General features: G+C 55.5%; 1 pseudogene and 2 gene segments (V, D, J or C); 1 reads left to right on the top strand and 2 right to left on the bottom strand.

Annotated features, from left to right (window-relative positions):
• Window positions 1-454: 454 nt before the first annotated feature.
• On the bottom strand, window positions 455-3023 carry LOC115345019. The segment is given in 3 exon segments: window positions 455-617; window positions 1875-2104; window positions 2905-3023. Coding segments are annotated over 3 exon segments (402 nt in total).
• A 609-nt stretch (window positions 3024-3632) lies between these two features.
• Window positions 3633-6286, bottom strand: LOC115344793. The segment is given in 3 exon segments: window positions 3633-3727; window positions 4901-5368; window positions 6235-6286. Coding segments are annotated over 3 exon segments (615 nt in total).
• Window positions 6287-9231: 2945 nt separating this feature from the next.
• On the top strand, window positions 9232-14374 carry LOC115345026 (annotated as a pseudogene).
• Window positions 14375-18264: the final 3890 nt, after the last annotated feature.

Genomic DNA, 18264 nt, shown 5'->3' with positions numbered 1-18264 from the left:
GCCAGGCCCAGGCAGCAGTACCCAAGGACAGGCTCATGCCCACCCTTCTCAGCTGTGCTCTCTTTCTCAGTGGCCTTTGGGAAATCCCTGGGACAGCCCACTGAGGCTGGAGAAAGAGCCTGAGCCTGGATCTGTCCTCAGGTAGCCATCACTGCTTGTCAAACCTGCTTAGGGATGATGTTGCTTTTGGGGGAGAATTGTGTCTCTGGATTGTTGAAGCCCTCTGCAGCCCTGCAGAGCAACCAAAAGCAGGACCTGAAATGTCCAAGGCACCCTAGACGCAGTGGAGTGCAGGACACTGAGGGCTGATGTCCATTCCTCATCAACGCTGCCTGAGATAATGCCCTCTGAGATGAGTAGGGCAGGCAAAGCCTCCAACAGGGCTGGCAGAGCAGACCCATGTCACTTGCAAGAGGCAGGCCATTCTGGAACAGCAGTAGGTCAACCACCAAGTACCTTAGGCTTTCTCAGGTGAACTGGATGATACTTCATGAGCAACAGTCTCCACTTCATAGGGTGGGATCCAGCTGGAAAGCCAGCACCCTCCAGCTGAGCTTCCACAGGCAGTGCTGGGGTGGGATTGCCTGAGAATAGGTCCCCAGAACCATTCCTGTTGCCTATGGGTGGAAACAAGTTCACTGAGAAGTGATTGCCAGCTGTTGGGCAGAGAAACCAGCATGGACTCAGGGACATAGGGGTTCCTTCCCAGCTGAGCCCTGGTGATTTCCCTGAGAAGGAGAAGAGACATGAAAAAGAGTGGGACCACTCTCTGGCAGTGGGTGAGTGTGGGAAGGGTTTGAACAGAGAATCTTGTCCAGCGCCTGGCTGATGGGTCTTTTTCACTTGCTGATGCCCAGATGCGGGGCAAGGAAGGGCTCTTCCCTTCTTGGGCTACTGTGGCCAAATGGCAAAACCATAAGAGCAGTTGTGCCTCCTACCACAAGCTTCGTTCTCCAGCTATGGCCATCAGCGGAGGCACAGGGAAAGGGAACAGGATGACGAGCTGATAGGTTACTTGCCCTGAGCACTCACTCCATTTTAGGCAGAGGGCATTTACAAGCCTGGCTTGGCTTGCTTATGGTGCAGCCTCCAATGCCCCTGCCCCAAGTCAGGTTTCCTGGACTCTTTTCATCATCAAAGACCCTGGATCTAGATGTGTCCTGGGTTCAGCTGGGATAGAGTTAATTTTTACAGGAACCTGGGAGGTGGGGAGGCATAGCCGGGGCAGCTGACCTGAACTAGCCAAGGAGCAATTCCATACCATGTGACATCATGCCCAGTATATATATGGGGAGTGGGCCGGGGGGAGGGCTCTCCTGCTCTCTCGACTTTCAGTGGGGGAAGTGGCAGAGCGTCGGGTCCCGGGTGGTGAGCAGTTGCACTGTGCATCACTCTTTTTTTGTATACTCTTTCATTAGTACCGTTGTTGTTGTTGTAACTTTTTTTTGCGTTGTCCCAGTAAACTGCCCTTATCTCAACCCTCGAGGTTCCAGGTTTTTTTCTTTTCTCTCCTCCGTCTCCCCCCTATCCCACCGGAGGGGGGCGGGAGGAGTGAGCGAGCTGCTGCGTCGTCCTTTGTCACCGGCTGGGCTGAAACCACGACAAGATGCAGCTGTCAAAGTCATGCTGGCATATGCTTCACAGCAGCACAGGCTGGGGAGGCAGAAGCCCAGCCTCACCACAGCCCCCGGTGCTGCTGCTGGGCAGGCTGAGCTCAGAGCTACATGCAAGCAGTGGCAGGGAGGGAACTGCTCCTCAGAGCACCCCCCACGGTTTCTGTGCAGTCCTGCAAGCTGTGGGCACCAGTGTGGGCTCAATGCACAGAAATAGGTAGCGCTGTCCTGGAGCTCGGCATCCCGCACATTCAGAAGCACCTGGGAGGTCTCCACAGTCAGTGTAGAGGAGAATCTCCCTGAATCCACCCGAGATTTCCATTTGTCGACCTGCAGCAGCATCTGAGGGGACTGGGACTGGCGCTGCTGGTACCAGTAGATGTAGGGATCGGCATAGCTGGTGGAGAAATTGCAGTGCAGAGCTGTGCTCTCCCCTGCCTGGACGGTCCTTTCTGCTGGAAACTGGAGCACAGAGTCCTTTTGGGCGTGACCTGTAAATCCAGAAGGGGCTTTCAGCTTTGCTTGCTTGTGTACCTGTCCATCTATCACTTCATCAGCTTGCTCACTGTCCCCACTTTGCAGCTCACTTTTCCTAGCCTCTGAAACGCTGAGCTGTTTGTCCCTGCACACTTCTTTCTGCAGGTTCTTGCCACTACTCACCTGCCAGATCATCCTGCTTTTCAGCAATACTCACTGGTCTTTCAGTCCACTGGTTCTATCCATATCTGCCTCTGATCTATGCTAACTGCTGGTCTCTCCTTCAGCAGCAGAGGACATGAGCTGTTCCTCTCCCACCTCTGACCATATCTTCTTGCTATCTTCTTGCTAGAACAGTTCCCCCATATTGACACACCGCATCCTCGGCTCTTCTCTTGTCCTTGTATGGCATTTCAGCTCTTCTTGCATTGAGTTAGCCTTCCCTGTCCCCCAAGGTTATGACCATCCCTACAGAGATTAGTAGCATTTTATCCAACTTGTCTAGGAGAGAAGCTCCTGTACAACGCATCGCTCCGTTCCCTAGCATCTTTCCCTCTTTCAGGCTTCATGTGTATGAGCAGCACATTCAAGAATGCTCAGTACCTGCAAGTTTAAGGTGAGGTCTTATTCCTCCTCTGATGCCCATTACTCATGACATCTCCCACGTTATTTGCTGTACCCACCTGCAGCCCCTGCTCTGCCTACAGAAACACTCCCTGATCCCCCAGGGAAACAGGACTCACGTCTCCCCACTTCCACCACCAACTGCACAAACTCTTGCCTCATTCTCCCCAGCCTGAAAGTCACATCTCACCAAAGTCTGCCAGTCCCACCAGTGCTGCCAGGAAAAGCAGGACCATGTCACGCTCTCCCTTCATGGGGTGCCCAGGGACCTGTCAGCAGGAGGGAACCGATGCTTGCAGCTTCACCTCTTCTGCCTCTGCCAGATCAGAGAGGCCTCCAAGCCACAGCCCAGAGGGTGGAGCAAACTCTCTCCCTGCCGCTCCCGGCAGGCCTCTTTGGGTCTGTCCTCCAACCTCTTCCACAAGAAGGCTCTCTAGAGAGATAGCAGACTCATGGTTTAAGTCCTGTCAATCAGAGGGACAGGCATCCTTTGTGAAATTCTCCCGATATCAACCACCTAGCCAGCTGCACAGACCTGCACCCAGCTCTGCAGGAGATGGAGAAGGCACCCCTGCACCCACCCACGTCCACCCTGTCCCTGGGACCGTCTGCATGGAGAAAGGACCAGGCACAAACTGAAGTGCCTGGGCCCCGGTGTCGCACACTCCCTCCCTTCGCCTCCAGCCACAGAGGAGGAACCTGAAGAGAAACATCTTGGTAAAGAGCATCTGCTGCAGAAACCAGCCGCGCAGGAACAGATGCACTCCTGCACTCTGGCAGGGGGAGGATGTGGCAACGCAGCTCTCTGTTGTACAGGCAGTCCCTCTGTGTCCCTTCACCTACCCACATTACCCACAATCTCCAGCTGCTTGTCCCACCCTGGGCCCCAGAACACCACTACCCAGGCAAGCAAAAGGGCTACTTGATTTTCATGTCTTCTGATGTCTGCTGCCCGGAGCAGGGCTCCTCTGCCACTTGCACCCAGGGCCCTTTGCTCACACGGTTGGCAGGGACTGCAGGAAGCAGGCAATTAGCGTAGCAGCCCCCATGCACATCCCGGCTCCCGCAAGGCCTTCAGGGTCCTGTTTTTCAGTCGAGGCCATGGCAGAAGGACGGTGGGCTGCCCTCTGCTCTCCAATGACTGCAAACCTGCCAGGAGTCCCCTTGTAATACAACCATAGCTGCCACAACAGCCCCCAGCTGAGGCAGGGAAGAGGGCTGAACCTTTCCTCCCTGCCTCTGAAGCCTGTGAACATGGACTTTCACAGCTTCTACAGCCACACAGGCCTCACTGGGGACTGGCTGGGCCCAGGACCCCATGGCCACAGGCCTCTTTCCAGCTCCCACTCACCTCAGACCTTCAGCCCCGTAGGGCAACTTAGCAGACCTCTTTGTGCCTCACTCCTGAGGTCTGAACTTGAGTCTCAGATGTGTCTTTCAACAAGTGCCCAGCTCAAGCTCCTCTCCTATCTCCTGGACTTTGCTTCAACACCAAAGGCAGTCAACCTGAGGTTAAGGGGACTCCTGTGCAACAAGCCCTATGTCCCGAACACTAGCCACTGTGCGATACACTTGAAGGAGTCTGTGACAACCAGTATCTCCTTCTCGTGTTGGTGCTGAGGCAGAACTGCTGCCTCTACAGGATGCCTTTCCAACACCAGCAGGGCACGACAGAAGCAGCCTGTGGAGCTGGGGGATTGAGTTTGTAATTGTGTGTCTGAGCCTGTTTACAAAGTGAACAGCAAGAGACCACTTCTGGTTGTGGTTTCAAAGAAACGGCTTGTATTGGCACCATATCATTTAGGTCTTTCTGTTCCAAGAGGACCTGGTGATGTTCGTGGTGGGAAAGAGATTTCGGGCCCTGTCCGTTGAGCCGCAGCAATGCCCGGTTCTGCACGGCAGGACCGAGGGCTGCCCAGCTGCCCGTGGGCAGGAGGATCTCTGCTGCCCGCCTCCCTGGGCAGAGCAGAAAGGCGCTGCTCCTCGCCGGGAGCCAGCGGGGCCGGCGGCTGCAAGCGCTCCTTCCCGGGCACCGCCGGCCCCCGCCGCCGCTGCGGTCGCGATTCCTCCCCGCTCTCGCGGGGGATTTCTGTCTGCGTGCCGGCGGCAGGGCGGGGGTGCCGGTGCCGGTGCCGGTGCCGGTGCCGGTGCCGGGCGGGCGGGGGAACCGCCCCGGGGCCCGAGACTGGGCGGGGCCGGGCGGGGCCGGGCGGGGCCGGGCGGGGCGAGGAGGCGCCGGCGGGCGGAGCGGCAGCGCCCCCTGGCGGGCCCGCCCGGGGCTGTCCCCCCGCCCCCGCCCCACAGGCCCGGCCCCGCCCGCGGCGGTTCGTGCCCGGCCGCAGCCCCGGCTCCTCTCCCCGTGTCTCTCAGGGCGCAGTAATACACCGCCGCGTCCCCGCGCCGGGGCCGGGCGAGCCACAGGGCGCTGGACCGGCGGTCTGCCGCCACCGACAGCCGCCCCGGCGGGTCCGTCAGCTTTTTGGAATCTTTAAGAGTGCTCACGAGGAATGCGGGGCCTCGGCCCGGGAGCTGGCGGTACCAGTGGATGTAGTCGCCGGTCTGTATGTTGGGGTGTGAGCAGTTGATGCTGATGCTGGTGCCCTCGGTGGTCTCTGCCGACGCCTCCTGCTGCACCTGGGCTCTGACCACAGCCACTGCCGAGAAAGGAGAAGGAAAGACCAAACATCACCAAAGATCGCTCAGCTCTGGTGGCTCTTTTCCCAGAGAAACAGTCAGGAACAGTGGCAGTGAGACAGAGCTGGACTGGAACCAATGGCGACGTGTGCCCATCAACAGGGATGGAGAGTGATCCTGGGGCAGGTGTATGGAGCAAGGGGAGAGGTCTGGGAGGCAATGTGAAATTGATGCATGCAGAGTCAGAATGAAAGTCAGGTGCATGGATGGACGGATGGATGGACGGCGAGAGGGAGAGGAGACAGGAGAGTTGGGTGTGTTGCAGTGAAGGATGAAGGGTTGCATTCAGAAGAAGAATAAATGCTGAATGCACAGGGGCATGAGAGGATGTATGCACTAACGGTGTGGTGCAGGAAAGCAAACTCGTGCCTACAGACATGAAGGAAAGGGAGAGATGAGAGAGGGGTCTCAGGGTAGGAAGAGGGCTTAAGGATGCTAGATGCATGGAGAGATTGGTCAAAAGCTGGGTGGGTGGATGGATGGATGGATGAAGAGAGGAGGAGCAGATGGGGAGATGGGTTGTTACAGTGAAGGGCAGAGGGCTATAGCCAGGGCAGTAAGAACTGCCACATGCACAGGGGAAAGAGTAGGTGCATGGAAAGGCAGGCGTACATGCAAGCAGGCTTGTGCCACCAGAGATGATGGCAAAATAGGGAGACTAGGAAGCGAGGACTCGGAGGGGATGGAAGGGCGACGAGGGATGGCAGAGAGGCAGGGATGGGGACAGACACGCTGCAGAAGGAGAGGGAAGGCTTGGCGCTGGGCTCCCCGCGGAACAGCCCGGGCACAGCCCCCGCCCGCGTCCACCACCGCCAGCCCCGCGCACCCAGGAGCACCGCGGCCAGCGCCGCCAGCCCCGCGCCCCGGCACCGCCGCATCCCGCCGCTCCGCCGCCCGCGCCTCGCTGCCCCCCGCCAGCCCCGGCTCTCTGCTCCGGCCGCGGCGCCTCCTCTCCGCCGCCTCCGCCCGCTCCGCCCCGGGGCTGAGCCCTGCGCCGGCGCCGCCCGGGCTGAGAGGGCGCAGGGGCTCTGCACGGGCACCGCTTTGTCTCCTGGGAAATGCCCTCTCCCGCTCCTCCAGCAAGGACACCTCCCCAGCAAGAAGCAGCCTGCGCAGCGCCAGCGGCAGCCTGGCACGGCAGCAGGGCCCTGACCCAGGAGACGGACCAGCTTCCCAGAGCTGTCTCCGAGCTCAGGGGCTGCCGACAGCAGCCACTGATTTCCTGCGGATGGCAGGGAGGAGGCTGAGAGCCTCCCTCCCTTCAGCTGCCTCTCTGCACTCCCGGTGCAACGCCTAAAAGTTGTGCTGTGGCCAAGGGGCTGTGAGGACACATGTGCCCATGGGAGTGCAGGGTTCAGGGCAGGGCAGGGGAGAGGGGGTATCACTGAGTCAGAACGCAGGTCAGAAGGGACCTGCAGAGGTCATATGGATCACCCCTCTGCTCCGAACAGATCCCATTAGATCAGGTTGCTCCAGGTCACATTCTGTCCAGCCTTGAACACCTCCCAAGATGGAGATTGCACAACCTCCCTGTGAAAGACGTTCCTTTTCTCATTATTTCTACTATCCTATGGCTTAATCAGAACTCCCCATGTTCTATCTCCTGGGCACTTCCCGAGACCAAGTCCATCTTCTCTGTATCCTCTCAGCAAGTAGTTGTAGAAAGCAAGAAGGTCTCCCCTGAGACATCTCTTCTCCAAGAGGAGCAGGCCAACGACTCTCAGCATCTACTCGCATGTCATGTTTGCTAGCCCCCTAATCGACTTGGTGGCCTTTGTTGGGCTCGCTTCCATATGTCAATATCCTTCTTGGACCAGGGAGCCCCAACCTGGGTGCAGTATTCCAGCTGCAGTCTCTCAAGGGCCAGAGGGGCAGGGTCACCTTCCTGGACCTGCCGGCAACACTTTGACTGACACAGCTCAGGATGCACTTGGTCCTCTTTGCTGCAAAGGCACGCTGCTGTCTCACATTCAGCTGGGTCTCTCCTAAAACCCCACATCCTTTTCTATGGATCTGCTTCCCAGGCAGCCAGCTGCCAGCCTGCATGACTGCCTAGGCTGGTTTTTTCCTTCGGATGCAAAATTTTACCCTTGCTCTTTCTGACCTTCATGAAGTTCCAGTCAGCCCATTTCTCCAGCCTGTCCAGGTCCTCTAAGCAGGAGCCATGTCTGAAAGTTACGACCCATTGCCCCCTGCTGGGTGTTATCCAAAGACTTGCTGGGAATTCCCACTCATGACATTCCTGACTACATTAAAGAGCATTGGTCCTACTACTGATCCCGAATACTACACCCCACTAATAAGTGTTGGCCAGCTGGGCTTTGCACCATGGTCACAACTCTCTGAGCCTGGCAGTACAGCCATTTTTGCACCCACCTTGTCGTCCTCTAACTGAAACCATTCGTCTCCAATTTGGTCATCAAGGAAGTACAGGAGAGGCTGTCAAAGGTCTTGCTAAACTCTAGGTACACACCTCCCCTGCCCTTCCCTTTTTCCACGGTGCCTGTTACCTCACGAGGAAGCAATGAGGTTGGCTCTCAGATGCAGCAGAGCCTCCGCTCAAAAGCAGACCCACGGAGAGGGGAATCAGCCCTGGCTGAGCTCTCCCAGCAGAGCTGCCTGGCACTGATCTCACCGAGGTCACTAAAGGGAAGGGGGAAAGCCCTTGACTGCACTGAGTCCAAGATGGTCCTGACCTCAGGCTGACAGCCATTCAGGCACGGAGATGGGCTTAGGAAATGTACCCACTGTGCACAGCCCTGGACAGAAAGAGGGTCTGTTCTGGACACCCCTGTGGGACAGCAGCTGGCTTTGGGGGATGCGGTCTCGAATCCAATGCCCCTTCCCTCCCAGGGGCAGTTGCTGGGCACTCAGACTGAGATTCCAATGTGGGCCAGGAAGGTCCTTGTGGGCTGAAGTCCAAAGCAGTCACCAGTTCTTTGCCTTTCCTGTCCCTGGCCTGGAGGGGCAGGCAGGGAGGACTGCCAGCCATGCTGAGGTATTCCCAATATTGTTTACCCTGAATTAAACTGTGGATCAAAACTGGTGTGAAACCATCCTTGCTGGGGCCTGCAATCAGCAGCAGCGGAGCGTGAGCTTTGGAGGGGCAGGGAAAGGAGGGCTCAGGAGACAGTGGGCTGCATTTCAGTGCTCTTCCCTGGACAGTTTCTCTAGCAGTCTGGTGCCATCACCACTCAGCTGCACTCAGGCTCCTCCTGACCCTGGGAACCTGCTGCTCTGTGGTGCTCATGGAGAGAGCAGTGAGAGTGTCCCCTGCCATGAGCAGCATATTCCCTCGTGATGAGGGCACACAAGGACGCACAGACACGGGCCCATGCACACCAGTTTGGGTTATACACATACATGTGCTCCCACGTGCATCCACACAAACCTGGTTGCTTACAAGTACCCACAAGACAAGAGCACACACAGACACACCATGAACCATGGTCCAGCTCCTTCCTGAGGATGACACTTCAAACAGCCCCAGCAGGGTGAGCCAGGCTAATGTCACTTGCCTGCTCTGGACCTGTCCAGCACTTGAGCTGTGTCTTCTGCCTGCACTGCTGCATTCCTGCCTGAGAAATCCTGGGCCTTTCATCCCGCTGCTCAGAAGAAGCCTTCACTGGGGAATGGGCATGGAACAAATCTGGAAATGAAAAGGCAGCAGTGCAGGAAACCAAAGCACAGCCCATATCATTAGCTGCGACGGTTTGCATTGAAGATGAGCTTGTCAGAAAATTGTTACCTCTGCAAAGGGTGCCTCTGGTCCTGCAGCAATGAAGGGCAGGTATAAAAGGCAGCCCAAGTCCCTGCACTCTCATCCACTGCTCTTGCCTCCTTCTCCTTGGGAACCAGGTGAGTCTGAAGCCCCTTCTCCTTCTCTTCCAAAGTGAGATCTCTCCTCGATGGACCTCTCAGTTGATACTGGCTCTGGCCTGTGCTGGGGTTTGGATCTTCTTGTCCTGACAGGGGGAAGCAGGGAGAAGGACTGCTTAGAGAGAGGCTGGGACATAGTTAAGGGGCCTTTTGGTTTACGAATTAGGAGAGAGCCTCCCTGGGTCAGGCAGTTCTTTGTAGGGCAATGAAGACTGCGTGTCTCTGGCCGAGCCTCCAGCTCCCCACTCATTATTGGCCTTGGCTCCTTTGTGACAGGGTAACCAGGCTGCTCCTCAGTCACCCTTGTGCTCTACTTCCCCCCCTGCTTGTCTCCCAGGTGCACCTCCAGCCCCACGACATGTCCTGCTACAACCGGTGCCTGCCATGCCGGCCCTGTGGCCCGACCCCGCTGGCCAACAGCTGCAACGAGCCCTGTGTCAGGCAGTGCCAGAACTCCACTGTCGTCATTGAGCCCTCTGCTGTGGTGGTGACCCTGCCCGGCCCCATCCTCAGCTCCTTCCCGCAGAACACCGTTGTGGGCTCCTCCACCTCTGCTGCTGTTGGCAGGATCCTCAGCTGTGACGGAGTGCCAATCAACTCTGGGTGCTGTGACCTCTCTGGCATTTCCAGATGCTACTAGGCAGGAGGTGCCTCATCTCCAGAGAAAGATGCTGGAAAAGCCCCAGGGTGACACCTTGAGGAACTCAGAACATGGTGCTGGGCAGAGGACCAGTCTTTTGGATGCTCTTTTCAGTATACCTGAATGGTTTTGCCTTTCTTTCCCTTTTCTTTGTTGCTGCCTATCCCCTTGCCCACACCGTCTCCCCAGCAGCAACCTGGTAGGGACCATCTGTCTCCTCTCCCTCCACGGGGCAGGCATGATGCAGGAACTTCCCCATGGCCAAGGACTCCAGACTCTCGGGTGCTCCCGGCACTCCCTGCACTTCTGTCCTCCACTTGGAGTGAAGTCGTTGCCCTCTTTTGACTCATTAAAGCTCTGCTGCATTCAAGCCTTGCCTCCCTGTGGTCCTTCCGCCTGTGGACACTCGCCAAGCTGCCAAAGCAGAAGGATGTTGCTCTGGGGTGGACAAAGGGGGTGAGGGCACAAGGAGACTCTTCTCCATCCACAGAGGAATGAGAGGCTCCACACCCTGCAGTGGATCCTCTTTGGGGCACTCTCTCATGGAGCTGAGGAAGTCCTCCCTGGCTGCTCTGCCGCCTGTGACGATCAGGCCTTGCCCTGCTGTGTCTCTGCCCACAAACACCCAGAAAGGCAGGAGGCCCTCAGGGCTCAGCAGCCACATGATCTCTTGAGGAAGAGTGTTCCTCTTGCTATGGTTGGAGCTGCACTGGGGTGACAGAGGGTGGTGCTGGGTTCCAAAAGATGATTTGCTCTGCGGAATGGGAAGAGGGCTAAAGAAGGGAACAGCCCTTGGGATGGCCCATAGCTGCTGCTCCACCTTCCTCTCCCCTCCACCGCTCAGTCTAGGGGCCATGGCCAGCGTGCATGGATGGGACCAGCAGGGAATAGTCACCCATGCTGGTGTATGCGTTGAGGCTGGAAAGTGGAGCTAAGCCTGTGAGAGCTGAGGGCAATCAGCACAGAGAAGGGGACAGTGGAACAGTCACAAGAGACCTGGCCTAGGTGGTTTTCTTGGTGAATTGGGAAAGTGAGGAGGAATTAGCTGAAGGTCCCAGCCCGCCTGAACTAGGAGCTTGTTTCAGAAAACAGGGGGTAGGGCAAGGAAAAGGCAAGGAAAACTAGTGCTGTGTTTGTTGTTACTACCATGCTTGAAGGGGCTACAAGGATGTTTGGAGCTGAAGCAGCGGCCCCACATGAGATGCAGGCGCAGCAGCTCAAAGGGGTCTGGGCAGGAAATGGTGGGGTGTGGGCGTGGGGCACACAGGCTGGCATCTCCCCTTCCCTGCAAACAAGCCCAGTTTAGGGACGTTCCCTCATCAGCACGGGGACAGGGACAGGGGCAGGGACAGCCATGGGCAGGAATGAACATAGCCCTTGTGTTCTGCTTGTAACACTGTGGAGCCAGAATAACAACCAACAGGTTGTGGCTCTGCTAGATACCAGGGTGGAAGTAACCCTAATTCATGGAAATCTGCCCCATTACCGCAAGAATCAAGTGTGGAATGTTAACAAAATTGGGGTGAGGGACGGGCAGAAGAAATATCTGGAAAAGGCTTTCTAACCTTGCAGCCCGCAGGGAACCTACTACTTACAGCTTGGGGTGATGTGGGAGAATTTGTGGGTGAAATTGTGGGAGGACGAAGGAAACTGCACAAGGCACACCTGTTGTTGTAAGTTTACTAACTGCACAAAGGCACAATTATTATGAGCTTGCTGAAGAATGCACAAAAAGTAGAACAAGGTCGGGCGTACATGACTGATAACAGGAGGGCGATGTGACTGAAGACAGAGTGCAAGACAGCATGCAGGTGGATGAAACTATTCGCGTGATTAGAAGAATTTATCCAATTAGACTACTGTTTAAGCGCGTGAATGGCACATGTTAACCAATCAACAAATGGCTTATGCGTGAGTAGATACTAGAAACATATATAACCGAGTGTTGCGCAGTTAATAAACGGAGAAATCGTTTGATCCACAGTATCTGTGTTGGTCCGTTTTCTCCCCAGGGCGAGTCCCTGGCGATGTGTAGTTTTCCCTAGATTGTCGCAGCGGAGAAAGTGTGACAGGGTGGGCTCCAAGAGTGTCCCAATATATATCACAGGCCATGATCTGTTAGCAGGAAAGACTTTAAGTATCCAGTGGGGGAAAATATTCTTTCCATGTCTACTCAGCTCACGGTGGGAAGGATGGTGCCCCCCTATATTTTGAGGACCCCTCCCTCCAGCACTGTACCCTCAGAGCAGGACTGGCTGCCCCGGGGCATGCTGTCACCTCTGCAACTAGTAAAACATTGTTAGAAGCTGGGGTTGTCCAGCAGATACATTTGCCTTTTCATGGCCCTCCTCTGGACCTGCTCTAAAAGATTCTACAGACTCTTCCCACAGTCCGTGAAGAGACATCAGCCCACACAGGGGACTTATGCCATCCCAAAGCAGACGTCCATGGTAAACGAGACAAGTCATCTTTCTGGAGACACTGATCCTGTAATTGACCAGTCGTGGCCTCTGAACTGCCCAGCTAGCGTAAGCTCACAGCAAGGCCCGCATGCCTGGTCACGTGCGCATGGCTTGCTTCATCACGCGATCAGAAGTGAACCCACAGGCTGTCCTACCAGAGCCTACAAGCACCTCCATCCCATGGCTAAACCCCATAGGCACGTCCACGCTACTCAGGGACAGACAGAGAGCAGGGAAAGGGCTTTTGTGGGGGTGAAAGGGTTTCAAGCTGGGCACATTACTCTCATCAGCTGCACCTCCCGCTCTCACCGACTGCAGATCAGTCTTCCCCCTGACTCTGTCAAGTCCAAGACTTGTGTGGCGGCCCTGGAGAATGTAGATAGCCTCTCCTGGGGTGTCTTGAGCCTTCTCAATCAGCTCTACATGACTAGAGGTCCGGATGGATGTGTGTGTGTGTTGTCTAAGCCAGCTGTTTAGTCTTCCTTGAGTGTCCTTTACTGGACTCCTCCAGCATGTGAGCCGAGTCCTCTGCCCACGCTGACATGTTTTGCTCCGGAAATGCTTGGGCCTCTCATCCTGTCACACAAAAGATGCCTTCACTGGGGAATGTGCCTGGCATAAAGCAGGAAATGAAACGACAGCAATTCAGGGAGCCAAAACACAGCCTATAGCATTAAGGGAGATGTTTTGCATTCAAGATGAGCTTGTCAGAAAATAATCACCTCTGCAAGGGATGCCTCTGGCAGCCTGGGGCAGTCAAGGTCCGTGATAAAAGCCAGCCCAGCTCCTCACTCTCTCATCCACTTCTCTTGCCTCCATCTCCTTGGGAGTCAGGTGAGTCTCAAACCCCTTCTCCTTCTCTGCTTTCTCTAAAGGCAGGTCTCACCTCAGTGGGCCTCTCAGCTGACACCAGCTTGGTTCTAGGCCACATCATGGGGCTGCTTGTCATGGGAGAGGGAAGTGGGGAGAAGGTTAGACATGGAGGGAGGCTGAGGCTGTACTCAGGTGCCTTCTGGACTCAGGGCTAGGCAGTAGCCGCATGGGAGCTCGTGGCTCCTTCTGCGCCCTGGCAGGACGAGGCCAAGAAGCCCTCAGACATCTCTGCACAGCCTCCACCTCCCAGCCCTGCATATTCTTTGCCTCCCTCGTGGTGTGGTAACAGAATGCTCCTCACACCTCCCCATGTTTTGCTTCCTCCCTGCCCTCTCTCGCAGGTGCACCTCCAGCCCCAAGACATGTCCTGCTGTGATCAGTGCCAGCCCTGCCAGCCCTGCGGCCCGACCCCGCTGGCCAACAGCTGCAACGAGCCCTGTGTCAGGCAGTGCCAGAACTCCACCGTCGTCATCGAGCCCTCTCCCGTGGTGGTGGTTCTTCCTGGCCCCATCCTCAGCTCCTTCCCGCAGAACACCGTTGTGGGCTCCTCCACCTCCGCTGCCGTTGGCAGCATCCTCAGCAGTAACGGAGTCCCCATCAACTCCGGGTGCTGTGACCTCTCCTGCATCACCAGCCGCTACTGTGGCAGAAGGTGCCCCCCCTGCTAAAGATGCTGGCAACGGCCTCCCATAAGGACTCCTAGGAACCCAGAAGATGCTGCTGGACAGAGGATCAAAATTCATGCTGTTGTTTTCAGACTAGCTGGTCACCTCTGGCTTGCCCTGCAAGGGCAGCGTGGAAGGGACCAGCCTGGGCTCTCTGAAAACATGGCCAATGTCTACCTTTCCTCTCTTCCACTCACCCTTTCTCTCTTTCCTTTGTTGTCTTGTGCTCCCCTCAAAGCCTGCTGTGAGGACCCCAGAAACCAGCCTGGAGTGACCTGCTAGGCTGTCTCCCTTTTGCCAGGCAGGTCAACAGATGGCCGGGGGCAACTCTGCCACAGGAAAAGGGGAACAGATTCTTGGCTGCTCCTGCTCCTTCCTGCACTGGGGGCCTCCCCTTGGAGTGACCTCATTTCCCTCTTTAGAGTCATTAAAAAATTGCTGCAAGCCTACCTGTGCCCCTTGGGTGCTCTTTCCAGCTGCATACTGACTGCTGAGGGTCAAAGCCATTGCTTTGGAGGGGAATTAGGTGGGGGCACAGGGGGACCCTTTGTCACTCCTAGAGGCATTGGAGGGTGGGACACACTGCAGCGAGTCCTCTTTCAGGCAATGCCTCTTGAAGCTGAGGGAGACAACCCTAGTTACTCCACAGCCAATGGCCATCATGCCTTGGCTTGCTGCGACCCTGCTCAGAAATACTCCCTTGGCCCTGGAGCATGTCATGTGAACAGGAATCCTGACACCTTCTGTCCTCCAGAGAGGAACTGTGGGCATGTGGGAGTCCCCAAGGAGGTCAGCAGTCCCCCAAGCTCTTGGGGAAGAGTGCTCTTCTTGCTTTGGCTGGAGCTGTGCTGGGCAAGGAGGCTCAGAAGACAATGTTTCCAAAGCATGGCAGGAATTGGGAAGGGGTAAATAGCCTTGGGGACGGCCCACAGTCCCTGCTCTGCCTGCTCCTTCTCTCCATCAACCAATCTAGGGGCCATGGCCAGCATGCCTGGGCATGGGCAGCAGGGACAGCTTCCCCGTGCAGCCCTATCACCCTTCAGCACAGCTTCTGGCATGGCCCACCTCTTGCCTACATGTGTAGGGCTGAGGTGTTCACAAGTTAGTATTGGTATCAGCTACAGCAGGCCACACGCTGGAGTCCCCTGTCCCTGTGACCCAACCACCCCCTTGGGTGAAGGCAGGCCCAAGACAGTGACTGGTGACCAACCACACACGGATGCTCTTTGGTGCCTTGTGTTCCCCCAGCAAGGAGCAGCTTTCTGCAGGCCCAGGAACTCTGCAGCCTCACAAGTGCCACAACCCAACTCTGGTCTGGAAAGGCGCCACGTGAGAGGAGATATCCCCAGCTCTGTGAAGATATAGCAGTGACAGTGGGACCTGATTCTGCAATCAGCAGGATCCGTGACCTGTCCCTGTTTTTACCAGCCATGGCTTTTGCAAAAACATTCCAGCCTTCAGGTCTTCTCAGATGAGCCACAAGTCGGAAGGACACATTGGACTAAATCAAGCAGGCTGGACCTCTTCATGCCATCTCCTTTGTATACAAAACCTCCCTGGTTTTCCCAAGAAGATATAGGCTTCTGCTGTTGTACTTTACCTAGGGGCACTTGTGCATTCTTCCAATACCATGGATGCATATTATCAGGCACTTCCTGAACAGCAGGGATGGCATCCTCAGGAGTCTCCAGGGGCTTTTCCACCTCTGTCTTGATTTCTTCTGCAGAAGCTGGAGTTATTTTCCCCCTTTTCTGATCGCTCTGCTTCTCGTGGGACAAGTACTTTTGAAGAGTGGCCATAGAACCCTTAGCTTTCTCACAGGCCATAAAAACCTGGTTTCTGGAGGATGTTCCTCATTTCAGCAGCCAAAGAGTAGGCGCTATCAGCCCTCACGTCTTCCCTGGGTCATGGCAGCACCCATAGCTGCTCCAGTTCATTTGCAGGCACCAGATACATTGTTTTCCACACAGTCCCTCCCTGCTTTACCAAAAGCCCTGTCAATGAGTACAAGAGCAAAACCTAAGTTCTCCACAAGCTTGATAAAAGGAGATTTCCAGAGCGCTCCCTGATACTGCAGTTGCCAGAACTGTAACAACACAGAATATGCTCAGGCGTAACAGACAGCAAGTGGTCAGCGTTCGTCAGTCAGCAAGCAGGTGCAAGTAAGCTGGCTGCGCAGCATCAGAGCAGGTGACAGGGAGATAGACAGGATTTTCTCTGGCAGCTTGATGAGCCCCAGACCCCAGCTGCAGGGCAGAAGCAGGCACTGTCTCCACCTAGTGTTAAGGTAAGTGCCACCTCTGAGCAAGGTGAAGGATAGAATAGAAAGGAATAGAATAGAACGGAATAGAATAGAATAGAACAGAATAGAATAGAACAGAATAGAATATTACAGTTAGAAGGGACCTACAACAGTCATCTTGTCCAACTGCCTGACCACTTCAAGGCTGAACAAAAGTTAAAGCACGTTACTAAGGGCATTGTCCAAATGCCTCTTAAACACTGACAGGCTTGGGGCATTGACCACCTCTCTAGGAAGCCTGTCCCACTGTTTGACCATTCTCTCAGTAAAGAAATGCTTCCTAATGTCAAGTTAGAACCTCCCCTGGAGCAGCTTGGAACCGTTCCCACGTGTCCTATCACTGGATGCCAGGGAGAAGAGATCAGCACCTCCCTCTCCACTTCCCCTCCTCAGGAAGCTGTAGAGAGCAATGAGGTTGCCCCTCACCCTCATTTCCTCCAAACTAGACAAACCCGAAGTCCTTAGCCACTCCTCCTAGGACATACCTTCCAGCCCTTTCACCGGCTTTGTTGCCCTCCTCTGGACACATTCAAGTACCTTCACATCCTTTTTCAATTCTGGGGCCCAGAACTACACACAGGACTCCCGATGAGGCCACACCAACGCTAAATACAGTGGGATGATCACCTCTCGTGCCCGGCTGCTTGTACTGTGTTCGATGCACCCCGGGATGCGCTTTGTCCCCTTGGCTGCCAGGGCACACTGCTGACTCATATTGAGCCTGCTGCCAACCAGCACCCCCAAATGCCTTTCTGCAGGGCTGCTCTTCAGCCACTCCTCTCCCAGTTTATACTTGTGCCTGGCATTACTCCACCCTAGCTGCAGAATCCGGCGTTTGGACTTGTTAAATTGCACACCATTAATGATTGTCCAACGCTCCAATCTATCTAGATCCCTCTGCAAGGCCTCTTCTCCCTCAAGAGAGTCAACGGCACCTCCCACTTTGGTATTGTCGGCAAAATTGCTAATGGTGCATTCAACTCCTGCATCCAGACCGCTGGTAAAAATACTGAACAGAACTGGCCCTAGAAGTGAGCCCTGAGGAACACCTCTGGTGACCGGTCGCCAGCCAGATGTAGCCTCGTTCACTACAACCCTTTGAGCTCTGCCTTTCAGCCAGGTCTTCACTCTAGCACACCGTGTACCTGCTCATCCCACAGTTGGACAACTTGTCCAGAAGGATGCTGTCAGGGACGCTATCAAAAGCCTTACTGAAAGCCGGAAAAACTCCATCCACCACCTTCCCTTCATCCACGAGGCAGGTGACCTTCTCATAGCAGGATATCAAAGTAGTTAAACAGGACTTTCCCTTTATGGACCCATGTTGACTGTTCCTGAGGAGCGCATTGCTCTTTAAAAAGCCTTTCAATAGCACTCAGCACGATCTTCTCCACAACTTTTCCAGGGACTGAGGTGAGACTACTAGGTCTGCAGTTTCCTGGGCCTTCCCCCATGCCCTTCTTGTAAATCGCAATAATATTGGCCAGCTTCCAGTCAGCAGGGACCTCCCCAGACACCTTCGTCACCCAAGCGATAGAGGATGCAGCGAGACCAACGAGGTCTGCTGCACCTCCTATGCACCAAGAAGGAAGGGCCTGTTAGGGATGTGAAGCTCAAGGGCAGCCGGGGCTGCATTGACCACGAAAGGCTGGAGTTCAGGATCCTGAGGGGAGGGGAGGAGCGTTAAGAGCAAACTCACAGCCGTGGACTTCAGGGGAGCAGACTTCTGGCTCTTTAAAGAGCTGCTTGGAAACGTCCCCTCATATAAGGCCCTGGAAGCCAGAGGGTGCCCTGGAAAGCTGGTTAATATTCAAGGATCACCTCCTCCAAGCTCAAGAGCAGACCATCCCAGTGAGGAGGAAGTCAGGCAAACATGTCTGGAGGCCAATGTGGATGGACAAGAAGCTCCTGGCAAAACCAAAACACAAGAAGGAAGCATACAGGAGGTGGAAGCAAGGACAGGTAAACTAGGAGGGATTAACGGTCACTGCCTAAACGTGCAAGGATGAGATCTGGAAAGTCAAAGTGCAACTGG

The sequence above is a fragment of the Aquila chrysaetos genome, chromosome 8 (genome assembly GCF_900496995.4).
Source record: "Aquila chrysaetos chrysaetos chromosome 8, bAquChr1.4, whole genome shotgun sequence".
Lineage (NCBI taxonomy): Eukaryota > Metazoa > Chordata > Aves > Accipitriformes > Accipitridae > Aquila > Aquila chrysaetos.
Note: the sequence above shows the minus strand (reverse complement) of the source record. Positions and strands in the feature narration are given on the sequence as shown.